Source organism: Amblyomma mixtum, chromosome 2 (assembly GCF_055824585.1).
Source record: "Amblyomma mixtum isolate Tamu chromosome 2, ASM5582458v1, whole genome shotgun sequence".
NCBI lineage: Eukaryota > Metazoa > Arthropoda > Arachnida > Ixodida > Ixodidae > Amblyomma > Amblyomma mixtum.
Window position 1 is genome coordinate 64,621,954 of NC_143013.1, and position 26,368 is coordinate 64,648,321.

General features: G+C 43.7%; 1 protein-coding gene and 2 long non-coding RNA genes across 3 annotated transcripts; all 3 read left to right on the forward strand.

The window, feature by feature from the left end:
* Positions 1-606: 606 nt before the first annotated feature.
* LOC149359569 (uncharacterized) lies at positions 607-8,051 on the forward strand. The gene is made up of 4 exons (XR_016288286.1): positions 607-660; positions 1,179-1,291; positions 5,854-5,932; positions 7,915-8,051. It is a non-coding gene; the product is annotated as an uncharacterized LOC149359569 (long non-coding RNA).
* Positions 8,052-9,625: 1,574 nt separating this feature from the next.
* LOC149359570 (uncharacterized) lies at positions 9,626-14,928 on the forward strand. The gene is made up of 4 exons (XM_089571740.1): positions 9,626-9,781; positions 11,554-11,609; positions 13,096-13,177; positions 14,754-14,928. Exons 1-4 carry the CDS (start codon positions 9,736-9,738, stop codon positions 14,759-14,761), a joined length of 192 nt encoding a protein of 63 aa, XP_089427866.1. The 5' UTR covers positions 9,626-9,735; the 3' UTR covers positions 14,762-14,928.
* A 3,317-nt stretch (positions 14,929-18,245) lies between these two features.
* On the forward strand, positions 18,246-24,558 carry LOC149359571 (uncharacterized). The gene is made up of 4 exons (XR_016288287.1): positions 18,246-18,412; positions 18,965-19,077; positions 21,516-21,597; positions 24,364-24,558. It is a non-coding gene; the product is annotated as an uncharacterized LOC149359571 (long non-coding RNA).
* Positions 24,559-26,368: the final 1,810 nt, after the last annotated feature.

Sequence of the window (26,368 nt, forward strand, 5' to 3'; positions counted from 1 at the left end):
AAAGCTGTTCACGGTTTTAAGGCAAATTGCTTGGGCTCACCTGGCTTGCAGGTTGATGTGGCCCTACTTCCGAGCAAGCGTAGCCTTTAAAAGCTAGACGCTACGACGAGGTGTTGACTTTTATGAAAGGAAGGGCACTGAAAGAAGGTCTCATATGTATTCGCACCACGACAGCGACATTTTAGAAATACATTAAGCGGCACTCATGCACGTGGCGTTGGAAATACGGCACGGTGTCCGCAACCGTGAAGCTGCAGGCAAGAAGCTTCCGTAAGCAGCATCTGACATATTTTATGAGACGTATTTTTGCACCCCAGAGACTTGTTTACCATTCCGGCATAGAACCAAACTCTGCATTCTGAGCACCTGCCTAGTAAATGTGCTACTTCCAATTTGAATATAGTCGCGCAGAGCTGCCTGTGCGCCGGGTTGCACTGGTGCTAGGCAAGTATAAGGAAGCCTTCCCGGACATAGGACTTCATAGCTTCCTTCCTACGATAGCAACGGTGCAAAGGTTCTCGACCGGACAACAGTAGCACCGCCCCGGCGTCCGGTGCTTGGAATAAAAGGACTCCGCCGCATCGAAGTGTTTGCATTTCCCTCGTGTCACAGCAATGAAGCACTTCGCGATCATCCTCGCAGTGTTTCTGTTGTCCACAGGTATGTCAACAGTGCTTTACGTAAAAAAAATTTGCAGTTTTTTTTTGTATAATACGCTTGTGTGTGTTGCGAATGTATGTGTTAATAACAGCACTGCTGCTGTTTTTCGTTGCAGCCATGAAGCTAGAGATTATTCCATCTTTCAAGTGGTTAAATAAAAACCAATGTATAGAAGCAGCGGTTTTAATGCAGTACTGGTACCTTTCAAGCCAGGAATTTTTCGATCGCATTTCCTTCCATGCTCTTCAAAATTACCGGCCATAAATTGAGGCCTTGCGTGAAGGTAACGGAATTTGCATCATTAAAACACCTTTGACATCAGGGAATTGGTGTAACATCCCATCAATCTCTACCTTTAAATTTCACTTTGAAAGTGAAGAGAAATTATTTTAGGGTATTGTTTGAAGGATGTATGCCTGGCCAACAAAGCCAAATTGCAGGCTGCTGGGGTGGCAGTTTATTCAGATTTGCGTTGCTTGGCTTGAAACAGTGATACTCAAAGTGCTGACTACTCGCAGTGCTCCTGGTGGAGGCGCAAGGATTGACGGAAAGAAGATTACCCGGAATAAGAAAGCCGCCTCCAGGACCCCGGCCTCCGCAAACCGGTGGTGGGAATCGACGCCGTTGTGGCGTAAGTGTGTAGGGATGTGAGCTTGGCGTTAGGACATGAGGAAAATACCGTTTGCTAAGTATATCCAAACATGTTCTTGCACAAATACAATGGACATATGCTGCAGTCCCTAGAAATGGGTATTTTACTTATGTCCTAAGAATTTCGAAGTCATTAAGCGCCTCAGACTTGCATCCTCCTAAATTGCTCGTCTAACTAGAACACTGCTTAGAAGAGGGTGTGGAGTTTACGACCTCGGATAGGTATAACTAACCCTTATCATACGTTATAACAGGTGCCCGTCAGGGCACATGCTTATATACGGCGGTATTCTTATTTTTTCTTAATGACAACGCAATACGAACACAAATTTTAAGCTGTGTGAAAGCGGCTTTGCCTTTTATGCAGATCCCGTGTCAAAAGCTCGGGTGGCGTAAAAACTGGAAAAGTTTTATGAAAAGCATTGCATTATGCCGCAAAAAAGTGCCGCGTTGACGTCGACCTGAGGAAAATCTAATTTATGTTGTTATGCCGCAAGCTTGTCGCTGTTAAAAAAAGCATACAATGTCAATATAACTTTTTATCTAATTTTCTTTTAGAAATTATTTTGACACAGACGTGTCGTAGTCGCAGTTATTAGCTCGTGAATGGAGCTGCGATCGATAGAGCTATGCTTTTGACAAGGTAAACGTTTTGAATTCGAAGATATTTCACAACAATGAGAGAGACGGAATTAGCTGCTTGCCCTTTTGCACTTCTTTAAGTGAACTGTTTCGAGCCCGTGTGCATTTCCACCAGCTAGAGGCAACACGGTTCTTTACTGTCAACGGGCGCTGATCGCTAAATTGAAAGAAATACCTGCTACTTGTCGCATTCAGTGAGAAGAAGAGGAGGCTCAACGACTCATTTTTTCCAGCGGTGAACATCATGATTGATATTTTCGTCAACCAGTTTTCCCGGATATATATACTTAAGAACAGACTCACCACCGCTGTCGGGCACACTGCGTTTAAAACTGACAAATTCCTTTTGAGATGAGGCTCGGGAATTTCCAATGTCAATCTCAAAAACCCTATAACCAGTTGGTGTGTATTCAAACCTTCCAGGTAATTATGGCAACACATACCGCAGAAACAAAGTACTAAAGCCGTGTGATGGCAGCCTTGAGCATCAAGAAATAAGCATCATGAAGAATTACGGTGTTACCCAGCCCCCCCCCCCCCCCCCCCTTTCCTTAAACAATTATCGGCCAAATGCTTTACAATGACATGAAAAGAAGCAAAAGATTTCCACTAGGAATGCAGGAATAAAACACCGATTAGCGCGCATAATAAGGCTTTAGGCGCACATGTACAAGTTAAGGGCATTCACAGCGCCCCTGCATGCTGTCACTCCATCGAAAACGACCTCATATTCCAGTTTAGGTCAAGTGTCGTGTACGGTAAAGAATAATGCCGCATCGCTTTTTCACAAAGTCCTGCACGGCGGATTGGTGTCTACGCCCGGACTCTGTCACCTGGCTTCTAATCTGCGTCGCATCGTCGTAGGTATTAGTGTCGAGCGTCGGTGCGCTTCTTGTCTGCTGTACAACGAGGGTAGGCGGCGACATGAGGCTGTCTTCTTCGCTGAAGTTTTGGAGGATCGCGCTGAGCGCGGTCCTCGCCTCCCTTTTATGGACAAGGCGAAAAGGCGTCATATCTCGTGGTCTTCTGCACTGCGGTGTTGTAGGGTGAAGAGGACGTAGGGGAGGACTACAGCCTAAGTATTGCGTTCCGGATCGACATATATTTATTTATTTATTAGTACCTGAAAGGCCCGCTAGGGGCATTACATTATTTAGCAAACATGTGTGTTGATTGTACTGTTGAAGTGCTCCGTGTGGCTCTTTGTCTGCAGGAAATGCCGAGAAATTTTGACAAGCACATTCTCAACGAGAAGTTGTTTACGGGCGCCATTTTTTTATGTATCGTTAGATTGTACTGTAACAATAAATATATTAGCAGCTCTGCCCTAGGCACCCTTACATTTTGAACGTTTTTGCTGTTGCGAGAAACGTTCCCCATAGTATTTTTTTATGGCAGTCTTCAATTTTTGAAGCGAGCGATGGATAAACTTTAAAAGAAATATTTTGCTACCCATCGGAAAATTCATCATTACGTTCTATATTTGCAGATCATTAGCTTACAATACTCCAAAGTCAAATCACAATTAAAATTGATGTCCAGGAATCCTCGACATGGGTATGCAGTTGTCTGCCGGTGGCGTGCTTGACAGCAGCACCGAATAATTGTCGTCAGCTCTGCAGGAAACGCTGTTTCTCTGTCCGCGATAAGCACTTCGGGTGCATAACGATAATGTCGAATTCCTGGACGAAGAGGCTCGATTAATCGTGGCCGCTGGGAGGACTCTTCAAATTGGCAAGCCAACATTGTCCGTGGTGACCACTGACGACATTCAATGGTTTTCAGTAAAGGTGGAGGCGGAATTTTGATGATGCCGAGACGAAGGCGAGGACTCCTGCTCTGTAATCGAATATTCGACCTCATGGTGTCAAGACGAGTGGCTAGCGTACGCGATTACTTTTTCCAGTCCGTCGTTTTCCTTAATAAGGACAGCAGCCAGGCCCACGCTGCTTGCTTCGGTATTAATTTCAAACTCAGCGTTTTCGTCGAAGCGCCCGAGGAAAGGAGGAGACTGTTCCGCTTGCGGTGTCCGCTTCCGCTTGCGGCCATCCCCATTTGAGTGGCACATCTGCCTTTGTCAGCTCGGTCAGAGGACCGGTGATGGGCGAAAAAAATCTTCACAGACAGGCTGTAATAAGAATGCCGTTCAAGAAATATGCTAATGGCTTTCTTTTCTTCAAGCTTTTTTGGGTCAGGGCGTACACATTCCTTCTGAGTATGTGGGCAAGGAACATCAGCTCCTGGAGGGCGAAGCGTACTTCTCAGGCTTCAGGTTAAGTCCGAAAAAAGCTTGTATCCTAAAAGGACTCCAACGTCCTCTAGACACACGAGACTGGTGTATCACCAATGACCTGCTAGCATTGTGGTGGGCTCACTGAGAAGATGTGCAGCGGCCAGTCGTATTGTCTAGCTCTACTGTCCAGGATTCTCCCAATGGTGGATGTCTCAGGAGTGCATTCGGGAATAGATTTCGGTATGTGGCGTACGACGCTAGCAGAAGCTGCTTCTTGACAGCTCTCATAAAATGCTTACTTTCTTTTTCCGGGCATGTGGGAGTTTGTTCGGCAGAAGAGTCGTGTCATGCCTTAAACTTAGGTAGTTACCGCGTGCTTCGGGTGCTGGCTGGGAAATTACACAATCACTTCTGCTCATGACACTTGCAAATTTCGTCAAAAGCTCCTTTTTATGCGTAGCCCGTCTTGGAAGGACTTTCATAGATTTCGTACGAGTTCCAGGTAGATCGCTGTGGTGCAAACAAAACATGCCTCAATTGTGCCAGATAATCTTACCTATTTAAAGCAGCTGCTCGATCGCGCTGGTCAGTCAATTCTTCAGGATCTTCACTAGAGACGGGATTGAAATTTGAGGGCTCACGGGATGTGCGAACAATAACAGAGGATGGTGCAGTTGTGATCAAGCAGAACTTTTTGCTGGGCTAGTTGGTTCATTGTGACATGAGTGACCGGCTGTCGTTTCGCGTTCGGGCTTCTTTCGCGCTGTTTTCACTCATGTCGCAGTTGTGATAGTTGACGTCGTAGTTTAATCTCTTGTGGCAGCCCTGAAAGCCTGCGGCTGGCTCGCTGCACTGGAGACAGTTCCTCCTGGTCCAAACGAATGATGCTGGTGTCACAGCATAAAGAAGGAACCCGCTGTAAACATGGCCACCCAGCACCGTCACCATATATCACGCAGTGGGGACGACCGACCGGCAGTCAGGAACGAACCAAAAGGCTTCCGAAAGAAACTATTAGGCTGAGTGTGCACACAAGAAACAGAACAACTCGTTCGCGAGGCTAGTGACAAGGATGATCGACTGCGCTCAAATTATAGCTAATGAAGAGCTTTCGATATAAACCACAGAAATCGTCTACGAGAACCTTGAACAAACTAGAATGAGTTGTGCGCTTCTACAAAGATTATCGATAAATGTGGTCGCACCTTTCATCAGCATGAACAGATAAAGATTACAACTCTCTGCGAGAATGTTGTAGAAACTGTCTCTAATATAAGCATCACCTAGAAAATTCAGGCTCTATTTAGTGAATATAGGATACAAACTGTCTGTATTAAAATCATTGCCTAGAAAAATGGTTTTGTTTGGATTAGTTTATGGGGTTTAAAGTCCCAATGCGACTAAGGCTATGAGAGACGCCGTAGTGGAGGGCTCTGGAAATTTAGACCACCTGGGGTTCTTTAACGTGCACTGACATCGCACAGGGGCCACATGTAATGAGGGGGTGAGGTTGCAAACGCAGTTTTCTTTACTATTATATCGGTGACAGGACATTTCTAATTGAAGTGATACGAAGGAGTCTTTCACCGCTGATGATGTTATTATATCAGCACACTTGCTTTCGTGCCCGTTCAAAGTCGTCATCATCATCCAAATTTTATTTTCAGAACCGGCTTTGTCGCCCTGGCCAGCGCTGTGTTAAGAGGCCAGCGAGATGCACCAGGCCACGCTGCCCTACTCTTCAATGTGAGTATGCGACGGTAAATAGGGACAATAGAAACACGGCACTCAAGTCAGTGCAAGTGCATCAAAAGAGAACGCCTTAGCAACTTTCTTTTTCCTGCAAACATTGACCTCGTATAAATATAAATGAAGGAATTTCAGCCCACGATTAAAGGCCATGGAATTCAAATAGGATTTTTAGAGTTAAAATTTATTATACAGAAAATAACACTACCGTTCAACACACTAAACCTTTTCGATAGACGATGAGATGTTTGAAAACTTTTATAGAGTAATATCCTGCTAAACTACTAACTGCGGACACGGGTCACCTGTCAGGAAAATTTAAGAAAATCGGAATTGATTGGAATGTCATATAGCGCTTCTTCAGAGGTAGAACATCCACGTTGCGCACAAGAGGAAAGTATTTGAAATCCCTGAGCCACTCAATTTTCCAAAAAATAAAAAAGCCAAATGTTGACGGAAATCCGTAACAAGGCCTAGGATGCGTCCTAATTCCGGCGGCTAAAGCCGACAACGCACGCACACCTGCTGTAGTACTTGGCCCCGCCTCCTATATGAATGCTGCGGTAACCCCAGGAACCAGTCCCCAGCCCTTGCTGAGAAGCTAACGAGGGCGGCGCAGCGGAGGCTGCTAAGAACCTCCGAATTTGGAGAGGCCGCCATTGGAATCTGTACCTGGCAAAGTTAAACGCTACAACCTTGCCAATGAGGCTAACCTAGCGGGCTGTTCGGCGAACTAGCTGTTATTAAATCGAATTTCGCAAGAAGCGAGATTTTAGCGGGAAAGCACCTGTCCGCACCTGCGGACAGGTGCGAGCTGGGTCTGAGATTGCTGTTAATTCTAGGGATAGCGCATAATGGATGTGGGTAGATGGTGGGATCCTCTTATGTGCTCTTGGTGGGTGGAGAGCCGGAAGGGTGAAGACAGATTTTCTTTTCGCTGCTGCCCGAGCTTCTGTCGAGCGAGGCTTTTGCAGTTTGGAACTGGGTGAAGAGCAAAGTGTATGTGTTGTGAGTGCTGGGTTTGTCTTGTGGGCTTCTGGTGGGTAGCGGTTTCTCGATGTGGAGGTGGGTAGAGGGTGGGTTGTACATGTTGGAGCCTTCTATCTTTTGCTCTCACTCGTCGACCACGACCCCAAAATGGTGTGGAGGGGGGAGAGGAGCGAGGAGCAGAGCTGTGGTGGGCGCCTTTCATGGGTTTTGTGGGTGGACACTTCTGGAGAGCGCAGATTGGTGAATGCTTTTGAAGGATGCCAGTGGTGAGCGTGCGGGTTGGTGGCGACCTTTGCAATAATTATTCACTGCCAATTGGGGCTTCCATTGTTAGACAGCTACGTATGACAGACATTGCGCATTTGCAGGGTCGTAGGCGTTTTTCTTGGGCGACAGGGCTGCAGTTCCCAAGGCGTCAGTAACGTAACTGTTTACGCGATGTAAACAGCGCAATTATTTCTTTTGTTGTGATTTTTACATACTTTTCTTTGTTTATTGTTCTTAATTATTACCATTCATTTAATGCAAAAAGAATACAAAGAGATTGAAACACTCGCCCACATTCTTAGGTTATGTGTGCACAATGTTTTCTAACAATATTTTTACCTGCATGGTCTAGAAAACTGATAGTTTTTCTGTTCAGTATTAAAAAGATATCCTAGTTGAAATCAAGAGGAAGAAGTGGGCTTGGGCAGGGCATGTAATGCGAAGGCAAGATAACCGCTGGTCCTTATGGGTAACGGAGTGGATTCCAACAGAAGGCAAGCGTAGCAGGGGGTGGCAGAAAATTAAGTGGGCGGATGAGATTAAGAAAATTGCGGGAATATTGTGGCCGCGGCTGGCGAAGGGGAGGGTTAATTGGAGAGACATGGGAGAGGCCTTTGCCCTGCAGTGGGCGTAGTCAGGCTGATGATGATGATGATTCCTGACATTGACTTGCTTTGTGACTGTACATAACTTAATGCCCAGATTTTCATCCCTATTTGCAGGTGTGTAATTGAACACCCGAGGTTGGCCATCCTTGCCTGCAGTGGGCTACAGCCATTCCTACTTCTACTTGCTGCCTAACAGAATCCCAGCAGGGTCACAACTGCGTGACTTTTGTAGATTACGCAGAATAAATAAGCATCTTTTTTGTTGTTTCACTGTGGTCATGTGAGGCAGAAAAAGGGCATGGGGGGGGGGGGGGGGGGGTAATCATTGCCATTGCAATTTCCCGTACATTGGCCGAGATATAAACCTCTGTAGAGAATGGTCTGCAAGAATGACAACGCGACTTGCGTATCCGACCCGCGTAAAGAGGGGGTGGTTGGCTGCATGTTGCGACATCCTGTTTATGCCTCATATTCGTTACTTTTTCCAAAAATAATGAACAAAACGCAGGCCCACGATGGCACAACCGCTAGGCCCAACATCATTAATAAGAAAAATTGAGGACCTTCAATTTTATTGCCTCTGGGTAGCGTAAGTCCACACAAAGGTGTAATGAACGCTGCTGAGACGGTTGCGAAAGCATCAGTTAGCACGGAGCGAACTCATGACAGCGCACCAAAGGCATAAGAAAGCGAAAGCGCATTAGAGGGCAGTATTGCGACAGAGTATGTAACTGTTTTTTTCTCTCCTATGGGGCGAAAACGGGGTTGCTTACGAAAAGGGTTGAACTTAAATTGAGCACACCGCAATGAGCTTTGGAAAAGAAAGCGATATGTGTCATGTTGAGAGACGGCAAGAGAGCGGAGTTGTTCAGAGAATAAAAACGCATTAATAACGTGCTAGTGGAGATGTAGAAATGGGCATGGGCACGATATGTAATGAGAGAACACAAATAGTGATGGCTCTTAAGAGTAATAGTTTGGATTCCACCAGAAATCCAGAGTCGCAGGGTGGAGGCTCTCATAGCTTGAGTCGTTTCGGGACCTTAAATCTATAAAACCTAATCAAACCGAACTTTTGTTTGTTCTTGTTCATCCGACTCGGTGTTGTCTGTCGGTTTCACTGCGTGATGTTCCGCGTTCCGTACAAGCGATTTTTCAGTGTTGTTGTTAAAAAAAAACGTGGTATCGGTAGCATCCTTTCAAACGTGCTGACGACCATGGCGCATAAAAATATTGAAAACACAGACCAAGGTTATTTCGCTAAAGCTTTGTTTTACCTCGACTTCAGCTAGTATCCGCGTGTAGCCGGTCTGACGAGCGCATAGAGAAACAAGCACCCAACCAGCTGAAAGCTGGTTGGGTGTAGAAGCTGTAGCAATCCGTAAGTTTTAAAAACCACTTACTCGATTTGTGGGATGAAAATTTGAATTCTTAATGAGTGCTGGCCCTCTCTTCAAGTAAAAGATAGCAAGAGACTAGGAAGGGACAATTTACCTTAACGCAGGCAAAATGGCGCTAGTTTAAGAGCCGGAGAGTGAAGGCGACACAGACGTGTAAAGGGGAAACGGCAGGCGATCTTGTTTACATCTAGCACGTGCCAGCTACGAGACGTGATTCTCATCGAAATAAATGCGGGGAGTGGCAATATACGTGAATTAGGTGCTTCTATTTCATAAAAGTTGTCTGCGTAGAAATGTCACCTCCTGACCTACACGTAATCTGCATTCTGCATCTTGTTTTCGGACTGTCGCGGAAGGAAAGCGCTGAAACGCCTTCCCGGAGGCGGCAATACTCTGCTTCTATTTTTTTTAATCGTCTGTGGGGGCGGCGACCGGACATGAGATGCGTCGTCTGCACGTCCGGCACACGAAATAAAAACGTGCCGAACATTTCCGTTAGTCAGTTTAGTCTCCCGATGTCACGAACCACACTACAATGAAGAACTCAGCAATCTTACTGGCTGTGCTTCTGCTGTCAGCAGGTGAGTCGAAAAATACTATTCACTCTTGAAAGTAAAATAGTTACAGGCAACATTTTTCATAGAGTAGACGTGTGTCCGATGTTTAACTACTCTTCCAAAAAAATACTTAGCCCGCCTATTTACAAACCCCGCATTGATTACGGGAAGCAGCACATTTCCTCATTAAGCAGGAGTATTAGTCGGATAGGATGCCTTAGAAGAAGCAGAAACTGTGGATATGCAGTGAAGAACGTGCGAAACTTTTGGTAGGAAGTAGTAAGTGTTACCGATGGCTGCCCATACTAAATTTAACTTTTCCGTAGGCATGGTGAAGAGGTGTCCGTAGGTAAGCCTGATCTCGCTTGTGAAATTTTGGCTGCTACTATAAGCACTTCGAGAGAAGCAGACCTTCAAGTGTGAAGTAACTTGAAGATCACCGCTGCATCAGTTGAGAAACTACAGAATAATAATTGAGAGAAAATTGAAACAAACGCTCTGTACCTCCGAAATGGTTCTTAAGAAAAAAAGTCCGTTAACTAAGCCAGTCTCAAGCTAGTAATAAATGCCTTCGCTCGCTGGAATTTTAACAGTTGCGCGTAGCGAGGTGAAGGGTCTAAAAGGTGGTTAAAATCAGCTAGCTGTGTCATACTTCGTGGTGGTTGCAGCAGGATTGATATAACGAGGACAAAGAAGAGAACCAACAATCAGACAAGTACGAACTGTCCGTTCCTTTTTTGTGCTCGTCCTACTAATCTTGCCGCAGCCACTGTGAAGGAATGACGAGCTTTGCTTTTGCCCCCGAAAAATATTTCTTAGTATTTCCGTGAAATTAACCATTAACGAAGCAGTAATTTAAAGGTAGCAGCCATAAGAGGACACAGCACAGATGTATGACACAAGTGAAGGCCGAAGAGAAAGCTTCCATCCTTTGCTCTCAGTAGTGTCCGTAGCCTATTGAATGGCGAACCGGCTATTAGCTCAACGATGCGCCTTTTCGGTGTTGTACTCACTGCCAAAGCAGCGGTGAACGCGACACTCGAAACCTTGTCACCTGGTAGCGAGGCAACAGAAACCGGATTACCCTCCACCCGTGTTCTTTGAGGGCAGTATATAAAGCTACTAGAAAAGTTTTGTTAGTTCAGTTGTGATTTATCACCGAAGTCGCACTTTTGTAGACATACAAAAGTGCCGCTACCATGCGGTACTTCAAAGCGATAGGACTCACATATGATATTAAAGAAGAAACTGTGCTTTTTTTTAAAATCTGCTTGAATACAAATTCTGACACCGAGGTAACCCTATACCAGTGCTTCATAGTGGTGAGTTTGCAGAGTAATTACTTTCATTGATCACGTATTCATGTCGGAATAATGATTTATTTAGATGAAAAAGTATGAGTTATACTCATGTTCATTTATATATTTAACACTAGGATTTTCCGTAATGATGCGGCCGATTCAGAAGGCAACTTCGATGTGCGTATTATTCTCTCCAGAAAGTGAATTTCAGCTCTACAAACAAGAAACAAAAACGGGGGACTTCTAACCTTAGCATAAATATAGACTTTCTGCATTATAGTACACCACTGCGTGAACTAAAGCGCAAAAATATGTGAAATAAGATATGAAGTGAATGGCTGGCAGGTAATAAAGGAATGCAAATTATTCGTCATAACGCAAAAACCTAAACGAGCAGCTCCTACGCAAAGCTTCGACTCTCTGGAAGAGGATGCTACCACAGATCTTTCTTATGCATTTAAGCGGCGTAACGATGTGGGCATAAATATATTGCAGTGATGGTGGCAGAGGCGCAGCGCTTTCCTGGACTCGGAGGTGGACGTCGGTGCGGTGTAAGTAGAATTTAAAAATTTATATGAGACACTGACCTACTTTGAAGCGTTGTACGGCGACTATGCCAAACGGAGCGAGTGTAGGGTTTGAGGAAGGGAAGTCAGAGGGCAAACTTTTTATGTTGTTTGCGCATTTCAGAAAGGGCATAGGCGCTCCATTTCCTGCATCATTTATTGAGCGATAATGGACGGTAGTCCACAGAAGCCAGTCTGCCGCATTTTGCCATGCCACTTGCTATTACACCAGTGTTGTTCTAGAGATAGTAAATAAGTCGACAAAAATATTCTGGTCGCGGTTGACTTCAGCACGCAGTAGATGTTTCTCTGTGTGAAAACCATTTGCGCTTTATGACAGCCAAGGACGCAAAACAGTGGAGGCAATGTGATATTTTCATTAAAGAAGTAATGTAGAGAATATGCAGAGTCACCAGTCTTGTACCTTTCAAGTAGAATTTAAAGAGAGCATATTGATCGAGTCGAAGGGACATACAAAGGTGACGACCCGCTAGGGACATGGGGAAGATCTCACTGGGTAGCTAGCAGCGCGTAACATAAGATTTAGAGATAGCTGTCGAGGAACTTGTTTTCGCAATACATTGATGTAGAAATATATGAGAGCGACATACTTATGTTTGCAAACGTACTTCACTATTTTACTGCGACATCGTTAGTATTGTCATTTCGCAAAATTGGGACTTCGGCGTGCGAGAGCAAAGCCGTGAAGCCTCCATCGGTGTGATAGAGCAAAGCGATGAAGCGTTCACGGTTCAGAAGCCCATGAGACAAGCCTACCACCCACCCTTACACCCATCTCCACCCACCAGATCATTTCGGTGTCGGCATGCTGGAGCAAGGGAGTAAAGCCTCCATTCAAGAGCAACGCCATCCTCTACTCCCCCCCCCCCCCCCCCCCCCCCAAATTCCACCCATAATAAGCCAATGAGAGGAGCCTTCCAAACACCCACACATTTACGTCCACTCATCACCCAAATGCACCCAATTGAAATCCACCAGCCATCAGCGCCCTTCATAAGCGGCCCCCTCCGCCCACCTTCTCATCCAGATGCCTCCACTAACCAGAAGTCCATCAGAGGCGCCAATAAGCTACTTTTGGAATTTAAATAACCCGATCTCCTTGATCTTCGCTTTCTTGCTGTGCAGAACTCTTTCGCAATTTCATGTCGTTCTGTGCCAGACACAAAGGGCCGACGGTGGCAGCAAATATTCATATAATATTTTCACTTATGTTAGTTTTATTTGAGATAACCGAATTTTTAATTACCGGAACTAACAGTTCCAGCATTTTTACCGTTATATCAAAAGTTTTGTTAGCATCATTAAATAGTGCAATTAGAAAAACTCTCATAACACTTCCCACTGGCTGGCAAGTTCAAGGTTCTGCACGCACACTACTATTCATCGTTCTATCGCCAAAAAAGGTGAAAATATGTGTTGGGGTAAACGCACCAACTCTTCTCTTTTGCAGCGGCAAATCTGTCGCCGAGGACAACGGTGCATCGAGGTGCCTGTGAGGTGCTTCAGAGCTCCTTGCCCACGGATATTTAGATGTAAGTCCGACGTCACTTCTTCAGGAAATTTTGAACAATTCGTTGAGTGCAAGCTCATCAGTAGGCTTGTCACAGTTAGTACCGTAGTTCCGAGGACTGTTTCCGACGGTTCAACTGCCACATCAGCGGGCACTAAAATTGTTACAAGTGGCAAACTTCCTCTGGGCAGGAAATTAAGGAGGGCGTGAGGTAAAATTGGCTTGAGAAAAACATTTTCAATTCTGCACATGAATAAACTGAGATTCGTGAAGAAAATATCCTTGAAACGCTGTGGTTGTAAAGGCAGTTGAGGGTATTTTAAAACCATGTCTCCGAAACGAGTCGCTCTTTAAATGGGGAGTGAAAGGAGGTAGGGTGTGTTCGAGTACTTTTCGTGCGTGGCATTAGAATCTGAGGGGGGTGAAAATGAGCAGCCGGTCATAAAATTTCTGATTGGTTAGAGGGAAATGACGTCAGCAGACCGGTACACACGCCAGCTCTGGCAGCGGCATCAACAGGTGCTCACGCAGCTAACGGAGCATTGCAGACATACAACAGGAAAAGGAAAAGTCCGAAAACGTGTTTTGGTTTTCAAAACTGGCCTGGGCAGCCTGCAAAGTAAGTTTCTGCTTACGAATAGTTCAATTTCGGGCGCACTAGGGCGATTTCTTACTGCTAGAGTGTCGACATTTGTTCTGTGTGTCGTGCACGCTTGTTTTTGGACTTTTACGCAAACTTGCAGCTACTGTATATTACATCGTAGTACATTGCGAAGATAGCGAAGTGTCGTTTCTTTCTTATCCACGAAAAATGTTCACACGTTCCGAAAATCAATATGCCAAAACAGATATATTTTATATTGTGGCGCTGAACAGCCTAGACAAGTGATAAAAACAGGGTATATTTTCGGCCCTGCTTTAAGCTAGAAGACTGAAAAATGAATATGCGAGGAGCGGCTCCATTAAGGCGTCCAATAAAGCTTGGCGGAAGGCTATGGACCTCAAATTTTCAGTGCGCTTGAGCAGAAGCAGAACTAAGGGCGAAAGAAATTAAGTTTTGCATTAGCCTACAATCCCCAAATAAACAGGGCGTCGTATGTTTTGGCAATAAAACCTGACCCACAAGGACAAATTCAAAATACTCTCATGTAATAACTACAGGAAAATTTCATGCCCTGCAGAGCATTCACAAAAGAGTATTTATTAACTGCCGCCTCCACAATGATTGATGCTCTGTTTTACGGGAGCCTGTTCAAGTCCCTTAGCAAAAAAGTACGATAATGTTCGGTTCCATGCTTTTTTCTTTTTTCGCATTATTTTCCTTAATGGCCCCTAAGGGAAATGTATAGATGAATGGGAAATTTACATAAGTTAGCTATAAACGTGAATTTTAACAACAAAACTTCAACGCTTTTGCAGCACAGATGCAATGAATACATCACATCGAGAATTCTTTACACTAGCTAAAGCAAAGAACAAGCAGAAGCCTAAAGCCGAATAACGACACATCCTTGATATCATTAATGAAAAGTACTAGAGAAAACCTAACGATTATTTGCTACTGCTCCTTTCTGACAGCATTTGTTCTCTTTTTCCAGGCGTGTGAACATGCAGAGCAAGCACGAAAGTGACACCTTTCCTGCATTCCGGTGGACTGCTTTGAAAGACGTGCTTACAGCGAACGCTTTACACCCCATCTGTATGGGTGTTTTGGTGTTTAGATATGTATTCTTGCAAGTGCAAAAAATAAAGTATGTAAGTTGTGCTTCCTGACATTAACAGAGTCAAGAGTCTGTTGTGGAACAATAGAAAAACCGTTCGCGTTGCGTCATGCCTAAAAAGCCTGCAGGCGCGAATTGGGCCTTAATCACATATGTGCGAAAGGGCCACAAGTAACAGGGACACACATGCCGATGATGGTATCAGGAAAGACGTTCACGCCGCAGCATGCGTACCGATGTGAACTAGAATCACCCGTGTCCTCTCAGCCAACACTCCCAAAAACTGCTAAGAAATAGTTGTGTCAAAAATAGAAAGTATATTCAGAAACAAACTGCAAGACGCGGTGGACGTGAGTATTTTTCTCAGCCAAGTGAGTAAGCTATAGGCAACTGAGTGACATCTATTATTTTATCTTTAAATACTGTGGTTTCGTGGTAACCACCAAGGGCAAGTTAGTGGAGGCGGAGAATACGACCTCACGTTAGTTTTTGAAAGAAAGAAAAAAAACCTTGTCAGCCCTTGGGTCCGATGAATTCTAGTTCTCTTTACAGCGCAAAACAGAAATGGGCGGATCGTTCCCGCAGGAACACCATGAAAAGGCAGTTTGCACTGCTAACGCCTTGAAAAGTCTACAGCACCCATTTTCACCGCCCTTGTAAACGTATCTCGGCGTACACTTTCTTATGCATCTTTGCCGTACCAAACTAAGGGCACGTAGTAGGCGATGAATATGGCAGCAAACCACGAATATCCATTTGAGGTAACAGACAGGTCCCTACGGCCCAGCCTAGACGTGACATCCACTGGATCCGCACCACCGATGAGTCTGAATATGGTAGATCTTATCAGATAATGGATTGTACTGTTGCTTTGTAAAACTAGTGCGTATCCACAGAGTGCAGAGACTGCAGGCTCCAGAGGTATCTGCGCCATGATATCGTCTCGAGTGCACGCGTTCGAATTCGATCCAATCAGCAATGCGGTCTTTTGCGTACGGCTTTTAAGACATATACAACTAATATTTGGAGTTAAAATACTATTAATACAAGAATAGTCAATTTTCGCTATTTACGCTACCACTTCTGTTACTCGGCGAAAATGTAGTGGTGCAACAAGCGATTCCAAAATTTATAGTGAGCTTGACATTGGCTAAATAGAAGTTTATTATCCTACGGACACTATTCTGTAATGACCGGAGGGCTTAAGAGATATCTCTAAATTCACACAATTGTGATTACTCCGGCTCCCTCGCCTAATAATGTACAGAAACTAGCCTTACCAGAAACATTCGCAGTTTCGTAGCTTGTAGGTGTAACAGACTCATCAAATTAGACCCAATAACGGCATTCAAAAATGGAAAATAAAGAATATTCATAATATTCGCCTTTCTCGGCGTTGGCAGTGGACTGAAAGGGGCAAGGCGCAAGATCATCACTATCATCCTCATCATTACATGGAGCGAAATGTGATGGCGCCTGCATGTGTAACTTTTCACTTCTGTTGCGAGTTGTTCCAAGCTCGCTAATGCTCTGCTATCTCAGCGCCAGAGGTATGGAGCTCGATGACTCCCACAACCTGCCCGCCGTGGCAGGTTGTGCCTCTAATTGAAATCATGTGGCCCCAACAATTGTTCTCGCGACCTCTTCCGACCAATCATAGAATTTCGTGGCACAGAAGCCGGTAGTTTTTAGTAAAACAACTTATAAGCTATTGGATTAAAAAAAAAAGCACCCGAGGATAAAAGCTCTCTCATGTTACGCAGAAAAACAATGAAAAAATATACGCGCGCGCAGTGTGTATAGAATACTCGTGTTGGTGAGTAATCGGTAGGGTGCAGATTTCTCAAGTCCGTACCGTGTGTACCTCCTAAGGCACTGATCACATGTTTCTGTCAGGAAGACAGCAACTGATTTAGACGCCCGAGACAATGTTCTATGCTTTTCGTAAGCATTTTAGCCGTTTCATTGCCTGAACTCGAAGCTTAACTTTGTACGCAGAGTAGTACTGAGCATTCCTAAAATTTCAGCGCTTTCTATTCCATACCCCCCCTGCGGACGTCTGCAAAACGCAAAAAGTTAGTGCGGCAACTGTCTTGTACCGATTGTTGCATGTGTTTTAAAGAATGGAAGCTCTCTTATTGCCTAGACCCAATATTAAACGCTAGTCCAAACAATCATCCGAGATAGAAAATTTTGCTAGAAGTCTGATTCTCACTTTTATCCACATTCATGATGACCTTAGCCTGGCAACGACCACTGCAGGGAAAAAGTGTCTCCCATTTTTCTCCAACTAACAATGTTCTGTGCCAGCTGCGGCCACCGTCCGAATCCCGATTAAGGCAGAAGTTTGTTTTTTTCCCTAGAATTTTTTTAGGATTTCGAAAACCATCGCTAAAGTTCCTAGCCGTTGTTCGCAAGATTTTTCCGAAAGTAGGTGTTAAAAACATTCACATGCGTAATATGTGGGCGTCCGGGTTTACACTGAGTAAAACAGTGCCACGCCGTACTGGAGGTGAAGGTAAAAGGACATAGTGATATTCAACCATGAATTAAGAGGCTTTGTTTAACATGACTTCTAATGCTTAAGCTGTTTAAGTTTTAGACCTCGTGCAATTCTGCTCCTGGGTCTTTTGTGTCCCAAAATACTCACACGATTGATGGGTGCCAAACAAACTGCATTGTTGGCCAGCCTATGGCATTAAGCTCTGGTTGAGAGAAAATAACGATTGTGCGTTGGCAGCAGCCCACGATGATGACGGAGGTGTATTACTTCAGATGTTGCTGCACTGCTTGATATTCCGAGAACTAAGAACATTTAGTCACCACATTTTTGACATTTTCAACTGAGGGTGCTGGCGGCACGAAACTATGAAATGAAGAACCTCGTGCAAAAACCTCGCCGTCTCTGCGCATGGAAGGCACGACGGGATACATGAGCCACCGGAATGGGTCGCTACTGCTGACTTCACTGTTATAAAAACAGACAAGAGTGTCTTTATCTGAAAAAAAAAGCAGCTGGAAAAGGAGATAGAATATGCTACAAGTCGACCGCGACATCCTGAAGATACTTAAAGCGGCGCCCATGCACGTGGCGTTGGAAATACGGTACAATATCCGGGGCAAAGAAGCTGCTGTAAACAGTCTTCCTTCATCAGCGTCCGACATGGTTCCTGAAGCAAACTTTCACACCCCCAGGGAGTGGTTCACCGTCCTGTTATACAGCCGACATCTACATGTACACAACTTGCCTAGTAACGGACTACTTCCAGTTTCCATGTAGTCGTACGGAGCTGCCTTCCTACCGTGTTGCATTGGTGTAAGGCAAACGTATGTAGGCTTTCCCGGACATGAAACTTTATACCTTCCTTCATATCTCTGCAGCGGTGCACAGGTTCTCGAGCGGACATCGGAAGCGCCGCCCCAACATCCGGTGCGTGAAATAAAAGGACTGTGGCACATCGCAAGTTTGCATTCCCATCCAGTGACAGCTATGAAGCACTTCGCGATCATCCTTGCAGTGTTTCTGCTGTCCACAGGTAAGTCGAGAGTGTTTTGCCTATGTAAGCTATCAGATGTTTAGTTCTGTTACGCTGGCCTTTTTTTGCGATACCATTTACCACAGCAGCAGAACTGCTGTCATCCATTCTGTTCGCGAGGCTTTTTGGTGTCGCCATTTTTCTAGAATTTGCATAGCAAAAAATGTGTAGAAACCGCTGTAATTATAATGCGGCATTCGTTCGAAAGAAGCTTGCAATTTTTAAAAATATTTTCTTGTAAGGAGTTCTCGATTACCGGCGGCGAAATTTCCCGTTGCCTAAAGGTAAAGAAATCTGCGTCATTAAAACAATATCGGCTAGAAGAAGTTTGTATAATACCACTGAATTTAATACCATGATATTTTATTTAATTATTAAACCTTACCGGCCCCAGTGCGTGTTTCGCTTCGAATATGAAGAAAAATTATTCTCTGGCTCTTGTTATCAGCAGATATGCCTGTCGAACAAAGACAGTTTACTGATTCTCAGTGCAGGGTTAGATTTATTTGCGTTGCTTGAAGATATGATTATAAAAGAGTTGCCTATCCACAGTGGTCCTGCTGGAGGCTGAAGAGTTGACAGAAAGAAGATTGCCTGCACTAGGGAAGCTCCTGCGAGGAATCCGGCCTCTGCAAGTCGGCGGTGGTTCTCGACGCCGTTGCGGCGTAAGTATGGGAAAAGAAATACACGACATTAGTGCATGCAAAAAATACATTGCTACGTATATGCCAAAAATGCTGAAGAAAAAATACCACCAGAAAATGCTGCAGCGTATGCGCTTCAGGCTTTACGCTGTGTCTTGTACACTTGTGCAACCATTTAGTTCCTTAGAGTAGCACCCAATTAACCGGCTCGCCTGCCGTAGAAGGACAGAGGTTACGAGCGATAAGACGCAAAACAGAGTTATCTGGTGCTACTTCAGGTGCCGCTCAGGTGACATACTTGTAGAAATCGATATTATTAAGCTATGTCAGTGACTTAGCACCACGATTACAAAATTCCGCTTGTTCAAAGGCCACTTTGGCTTTCGTACCAACCGATGTGGTGTTAAAAACTTATATATGATAGATACAGCTCCGTATAAAGTCGTAGAAAATGCCCCGGTGCATTCGAGCTCAGGCAATGTTGAAAGGCGTGTCCTAATAGCTAAGCATGGGATGCCATCTTCTTAGAAATATTGGGAAGTCTCCTTGACTTAGTCATTATGCGGATCTACTCGCAATAAACAGCTGAATGTTTAGTTGTGATGTCCTATTGGGTATCTTCTATTAGTTGTATTGTGTATGGCGGTACATATAACAAGAACTGCAAATAATACCTATACTTGAGCTGAATTTTTGTGCGCTCTTCAAACACCAGTAGTGTGGCGGCATTGAGAAATAAATCGCTTTAGTCTCGAGATCGTAAAAAAAGAAAAATTTTCTCAAAAGATATATCAAGTGTGGCTCGTGAGGATATCTTATGAAATGCTTACAAAATGGTGAAGAGGCAAAAATCTGTCATCTGCTTTTTAAGAGTACTCGGAGGATCATTCTCAGGGATAAGAAATAATAAAGCAGTACATAAATAAAGTTAAAGCTACTGGAAATCAAGTCAGTATGGTTCCGAAAGGAAATATCGAAAAAATTTTCTTATAACGTTCACATCGAAACTATGAAACCAGGCCGCCTTTGCGAACAGTATATAAATTCTTTGTCGAAAGATTGTAACGCAAGGGGCTTGCTTCCGAGCCACACCGTGGGGCTCCTAACATGTTCAGAGTGTTCTAAATCGCCTCAAGGGAATACCATTTCTGTTCCCGCACCCTCCAATGGGTACCACATCTACAGATGCTACAGGAGACCCACCAGACGGCTTAAAAGGAAATCCCTCGTCTGTAAACTTCTGACTAAGGATCCACCTATAGTCGAGACAGGCACTGGTAGCAGTGAAGCTGCAGGTTTTCTCCAGCTTGAGTTTTAACATAGCACAACTGTCTTGAGAAATGGCATTACTTCACAACGTTGGGGCCCCAGTCAGTGCGAGGTTGTGCTTGACAATACCACTTTTTTCACAAGTATATATATATACCGGGTGTCCCAGCTAAATGTAACCAAACTTTTAAAAAAGGCGAAGTGTCCTAGTCCAGTGAAACCAACTCAGGGTTGTTCATAGTCGCGTGGCCTAGTCTTGAGTATTTTTTCGCTCTTCACAGTTAATTAATTAGTTAAGTTTAATTAGCTATCTTTTTAATTATTAACTTCATGGAGAAAGTGTCAATGCGAAAGTTTTAGATCACCTCGAAAAACCGTTAGTAGTGCTGTTTCCGTCAAGTTACGATTTACGTAGCTTCATTTATTGACCTTAAAAGAAAGTTGTCACGTGACCAGCTGCTCGCTCACTTCTCTGCCCCAGTGTGCACCCAAAGTCTCATCGAGGAGAGGACTTCAGAAAAAATGGATTTTATTCTTTAAGGCGCGTCTTGGGACGTTGAAGTGGCAGAGTTGTCATGTGGAAGCTTTTTCTTATTGTGCGGGTTATGGTTAAAGGCCGGTAAAAAAACTACTTTACGTAAATATTAATTGGCTGCAAATGTCTCAGTAAGCTGTTTCCCAAAGCGATGTACAACTTTTCTATTGACACTTTGTTCCTCAAGTTAATAATTAAAAAGTTTGTTAATTAAACTTAACTAATTAATCAACCTTGAAGAACGAAAAAAATACTGCAGACTAGGTCACGCGACTCTAAACAACCCTCATTTGGTTTCAGACGGCTAGGACACCCCGTGTTTTTTAAAAGCTTGGTTACATTTAGCTGGGACACCTGGTATATATATATATATATATATAGCGAAGTATACGCTTCGTTAAAGGAAACATATTTATTCGACTCGACGTTCAGATCGGTCTTCCGATCGAAACGTCGAGTCGAATAAATATGTTTCCTTTAACGAAGCGTATACTTCTCTATATATTCTTGTAAGCAGTCAAGCACTTCATGCTCTCGCAATATATATATATATATATATATATATATATATATATATATATGTGTGTGTGTGTGTGTGTGTGTGTGCTTTTTTCGTGCACGTACGCATTCGTCAGCACCACCCTTTTTCTTTCAGAACCAGTTCTGTCGCCGTGGTCAGCGCTGTGTTAGGACCTCAAGCAGATGTAGAAGACCTCCTTGTGCTGCGCGTTATCGATGTGAGTATACGAGGGCAAAACGTAGTTGACGGTACAAAGTAGTGCAAGTCAGCCAAACGCGAACGCATTTTCAACGTTCACCTTGCTTCTGACATCGTAGAGCTAAGTGAATAAGGCGGAAAATACCAGCGGATGACCAAAGAGAAAGAATTGCAAAGTGCAACTACAGGGATGAAAACGAACTTGAACATAAAAACAAACTTTAATATAGTATAGTAGTTCCACGAGTTTTCGATAGATGGCGAGAAATTGCGATATTTAGAAAGTTCTGTATTGACAAAGTAGTGGCTTCACACCCGGGCCACATAAAAGAAAAAAAAATTAAAAAGGATTTCACTGGAAATGGATGCATAGATGATTTAGAGGCAACACATCTGCCTGGCATCAAGACGACTTCAGTTCGAATCTCTGTGTCACGCAATTCTCTGCATAGATGAAAGAAAATCACAGCGTTGATGAAACCCAATAACCAGGCTTGGGGTGAGGCCCGATGCTGATGACCAGAGCCGAAAACGCAACCTCTCACCACTTATAAGATCTTAAAGTTAACTTATCGAGGGCTTCTTGAATATCCTTTTCCACAGTGTATTTCAACTGGCTGAGAAATGTACAACCAAGAAATTCTCGTGTTAAATAGTGGATTTAATTCGAGGGCTGTACGTTTTGGAGCAAGTGACTATGAGTTACTTTATGGAATGTTTTTTGCGATCAATAAATGCTGCATGAGTGTCTTCGATTTCGTGCAGTTGAGAACGAACGTCAGTACGAATTGCAAAAATTGAGTTCCTGAAAAAAAAATTCCTTCAGAAACAGTGCGGCTTTACAGACGCGCGACCATTATAATCATCATATTATTTTAAGTATATAAATTGTTCTAAAACCTTTCTAATATTTGTTCGAGAGATAGGGCGGTAAATGGGAGTCTCCACTTTTTAAACACAAAAACTGCTCTCGTGATTTTTCAATAAAACTGGAGATGGAGGACACCTGTCAGTAATTGACTGACGACACTGGTTGCTCACGATAAGAGTTACCAAGTTTTTAGCACTCTTCATGAACTGCACATTGTACCACTTAAAGGCGCTTTCAGGCAAAATTTCAGTTGGCTGCATGACAGGTATAGGACTGCGAAAATGTGGAAAGTGGGACGGAAAGAATTTTTGTCAAAAGAACAATGCCAAAAAATAAATTGAGCCGGTTTGCCAGAACATCGGGAATAAGACTACCCTGGTTGTCCGTAAAGGAGCGAAATGTGCTTAATCTCTGGAATTTCTTAGATTTTTTCTTTTATGTGGTTGACTGGGTAATTGCTTGTCAATGTAATGAGATTTAAATAGCCAGATATGTTTTTATATCGTTAGCACAGGCGTAATATCTGAACCTCAGGGCAGCTAGTAACCGGCGTCCAGGGCTAGAAGAATGAAGTAACTAAAAGAATAAGAATGAAGTGCAGGAAGACTGGCGGGCATTCTCAAGTCATTACTAGCGGCTTACTGGTGCCGATGAAGTAGCAAGTATACAAACAACAGTTGTCTCTTCCAGTACTCACTTATAGGACGGAAACTTGAAGACTAACGAAAAGGCTTCAAATAAACGGAAATAATATCGCATTCGGAATGCCATGGCGTAATTTAGTTTGTAATCGTTCTGCGAACAGTGATAGCTGCTACCCTAATCGCCACACATGCCAAGAAAAAAAGAGATGATTGCTAAGATCCAGAAAGCCGCTGCTGATTTTCCAATTGGTGGGGCCGAATCAAGGTGTTTCTTTTACAGGCTAGAGCGTCCGTAAACACAGAAATGTGCCGACTTGCGGAATATTGTCGTTTGAAAAGCATTGCTCCATTTTTACCTTTCATTTTTTTCGGGGGGAGGGTGGGGGGTGATGGGAGGAAAGGATGATGTCTACCGCGGAAAATCCGTTCGAGAAATCACAACCTCTTATTCGAGAGATACCACTTCTCACTTTCGTTGGTAGAGCATGGAAATTTATATTTATCGCCTACTTTGAAACTAGGATCTCTAGTGTTAGATCCAAACCCCATATTGGGATAGATATAGCTCATGCGGCTGAATTCATTCATCAAATTATATTTGTGAACGCTGGAATGTGTATATGTGAATATTTGCGAAGGAATGACGTGATCCGTTCGATTGAAAGTCATTGATACGATATTGAACTGCTGCTGTTGTAGGAGCATCTTCATCGCCTTTCAAGGTCACCTTTAACTGATTGAAAACCTCTTGGTTAGAGACACAATATTTGAATGTCGAACGAGGCTTTTACGTGAGCTTAAAATGCTTGTGAGGAGCGGAAAGTTTTGTAATAATTATTCTTTGTGAAAAATTGATTCGATGTGTCTTCGGGCTACATACGGAGGTCATTGCATCTAAGGATTATTTTATGCGTTTTCGATGGGTTTTATTCGTACAGTGCGCAAAAGGGCACAAGCGTAAAAATTTTTTCCAGTGTATATAGCGTTAACATTCCTTTGGCGTCATTTTATTTTTTACCTCTGTTTTAACTGTCGTTATGTCCTTTCAAATTTTCTATTTGATTAAGATAGAAAGCCTTTTGTATGTTCGCTGCCATTCCTAGGGCGTCTGCAGTTTTTCTAACAATTTTTTCTCCCTTCAACAGCCATCGTAAATAGTGGGTTTTCCCTTCGGTGTTGAAAGCTATTGTAGTTTTAATCCAAGTTTTTTCTTACACTTGATTTGTGCCTGTACCTATCATAACGTATATATGTTCTTTTTTATTTCCAGGTGCATAAACCAAAGCCCGAATGCAGCGATCGCTTGTGATGATACATTTTAGCCGTTGTGGCGGTTGCTTGCTACCCAATAAAATGGCCGAAGGACAATATATGCACCACTTTCTCCAACATACGCAATCAGTTTTAAGTATGTTTAACGTATTATACGAGGCCACCAGAAATAAAACCTTCATGCTTTACTTTTTCTCTCATTGTATTCCTGCCATATATAAGGGAAAGGAAAGCACTATTGTCATCGCAGCTTCCAGGACACTGGTAAGAGGACACGCATCAGTGGATAATGTGCTGCAAAAATGAATACGCCACTTTCCGGTTGCCCATATTCTCCACGCAAACAGTGGCAGCAGTTCGTTGTTTATCTCAACGTTGCAGTAGTGCCTTGTTTGGGTGCTTTTTTTCAAATTCATGAAGAAAGCACTGGCGCACGGTTGCATAAAATTGCCTGATCGTCATAGTTCATTACAAACACGAAATATGAACCTGCGATTAGGTTACTTGTGGGAGATGTAGGTTCACAAAAGATGCCATGCACAATGCTAACACCCTTTGAGGCACTCGCGCAAACGTTACTCACTTTCGTTTGGATCTTTTCTTTAAGAAACTAAGGACGTATAGTAGGCGATAAATATGGCAGTAAAGGACGAACGTCCATTTGACGTACCAGAAAGATTCATGCGACCCGGCCTGGAAGGGAGATCCATTCCATGTGCATTGCATATATCACCAGTGCGTCTAAATATGTTAGATATCTTTAGAAAACTAATTGTACTAGTGCTTCGCAAAACTCGTTAATATCCGCCGAGTGCGGATACTGCAGGCTCAAGGATTAACAGCACCGTTATATCGTCTCGAGCGCATTCGTTCGAATTTCATGCAATGAGCAATGTGCAATTCTAGCGTGCGCCGTTTTAGACATACGAGTAATATTTGGAGTCTAAATATAAATTTATACAAAAAATAGTCACTTTTCCGCTATTTACGTTGCTAATTTTACTAATGGGCGCAAATCTACTAGTGGTACCAACAGTTCCAAAATTTATAGTGGGCTTGGCAGTGCATAGATAGAAGTTTGTTATCATACGGGCAATATTCCGTGATGACCACAAGGCGTAAAAATATGTCTAAATCACTGAATTGTAATTTCTCCGGCGCGCTCATCTAATAATGTCCAGAAAGTAGCCGCACCTAACAGGGAGTTGAGTTTCATAGCTTCTAGGAATAAAAAAGTCATGAAATTCGAACCACTAACGGCATTCTAAAATGTTGAATAAAGTATATTCACATTTCTCGCCTCTCTCGGCGTCGCAAGTAGACTGCAAGGGGCAAGCCGCAGGATGATCACTACCATCCGCATCATTAGATTGAGCGAAATGCGATGGCCTGCATTTCTAACTTTTCGCCTCTGCTGCTTTCATGCTATTCACGGAGCCCGCACTCCAGGAAGCCAAGTGTTCCAAGCACGCTCCTCGTGTGACATTTAAGTGCTAAAGGTATGGACCTCGATGGCACACACAAGTTGCCCACTGAGGCGGGTTGTGCCTCTAATCGAGATGATGTGGCCCCAACAAGTGTTTTCGCGAACTCTTCCGACCAATCGTAGAATTTTGTGGCATTGAAGGCTGAATTTTTTTGTGAGACGAGAACATAAATGCTGTTGCACAAAAACAAAGCACCCGAAGAGAAAACTCTTTCATGTTCCGCAGAAAAACTGTAAAGATATATATACGCGCGGTCTATGCATATATTGCACGTGTTGGCGACTAATCGGTAGGCGGCACGTCTGTCAAGTCCGCACAGCGTACACCTCCTAAGGCCCTGATCACGTGTTTCTGTGAGGAAGCCAGCAGTTGAATAAGACGCCAGAGAAAAAGTTGCGTGCTTTCTGTACGCATTTTAGCCATTCCATTGCCTTCATCCGGAAGCTTAACTCTGTACGCAAAGTAGTACTGAGCCTTACAAAATTCAGCGCTTTCTATTTGATACCTCCCTGCGGA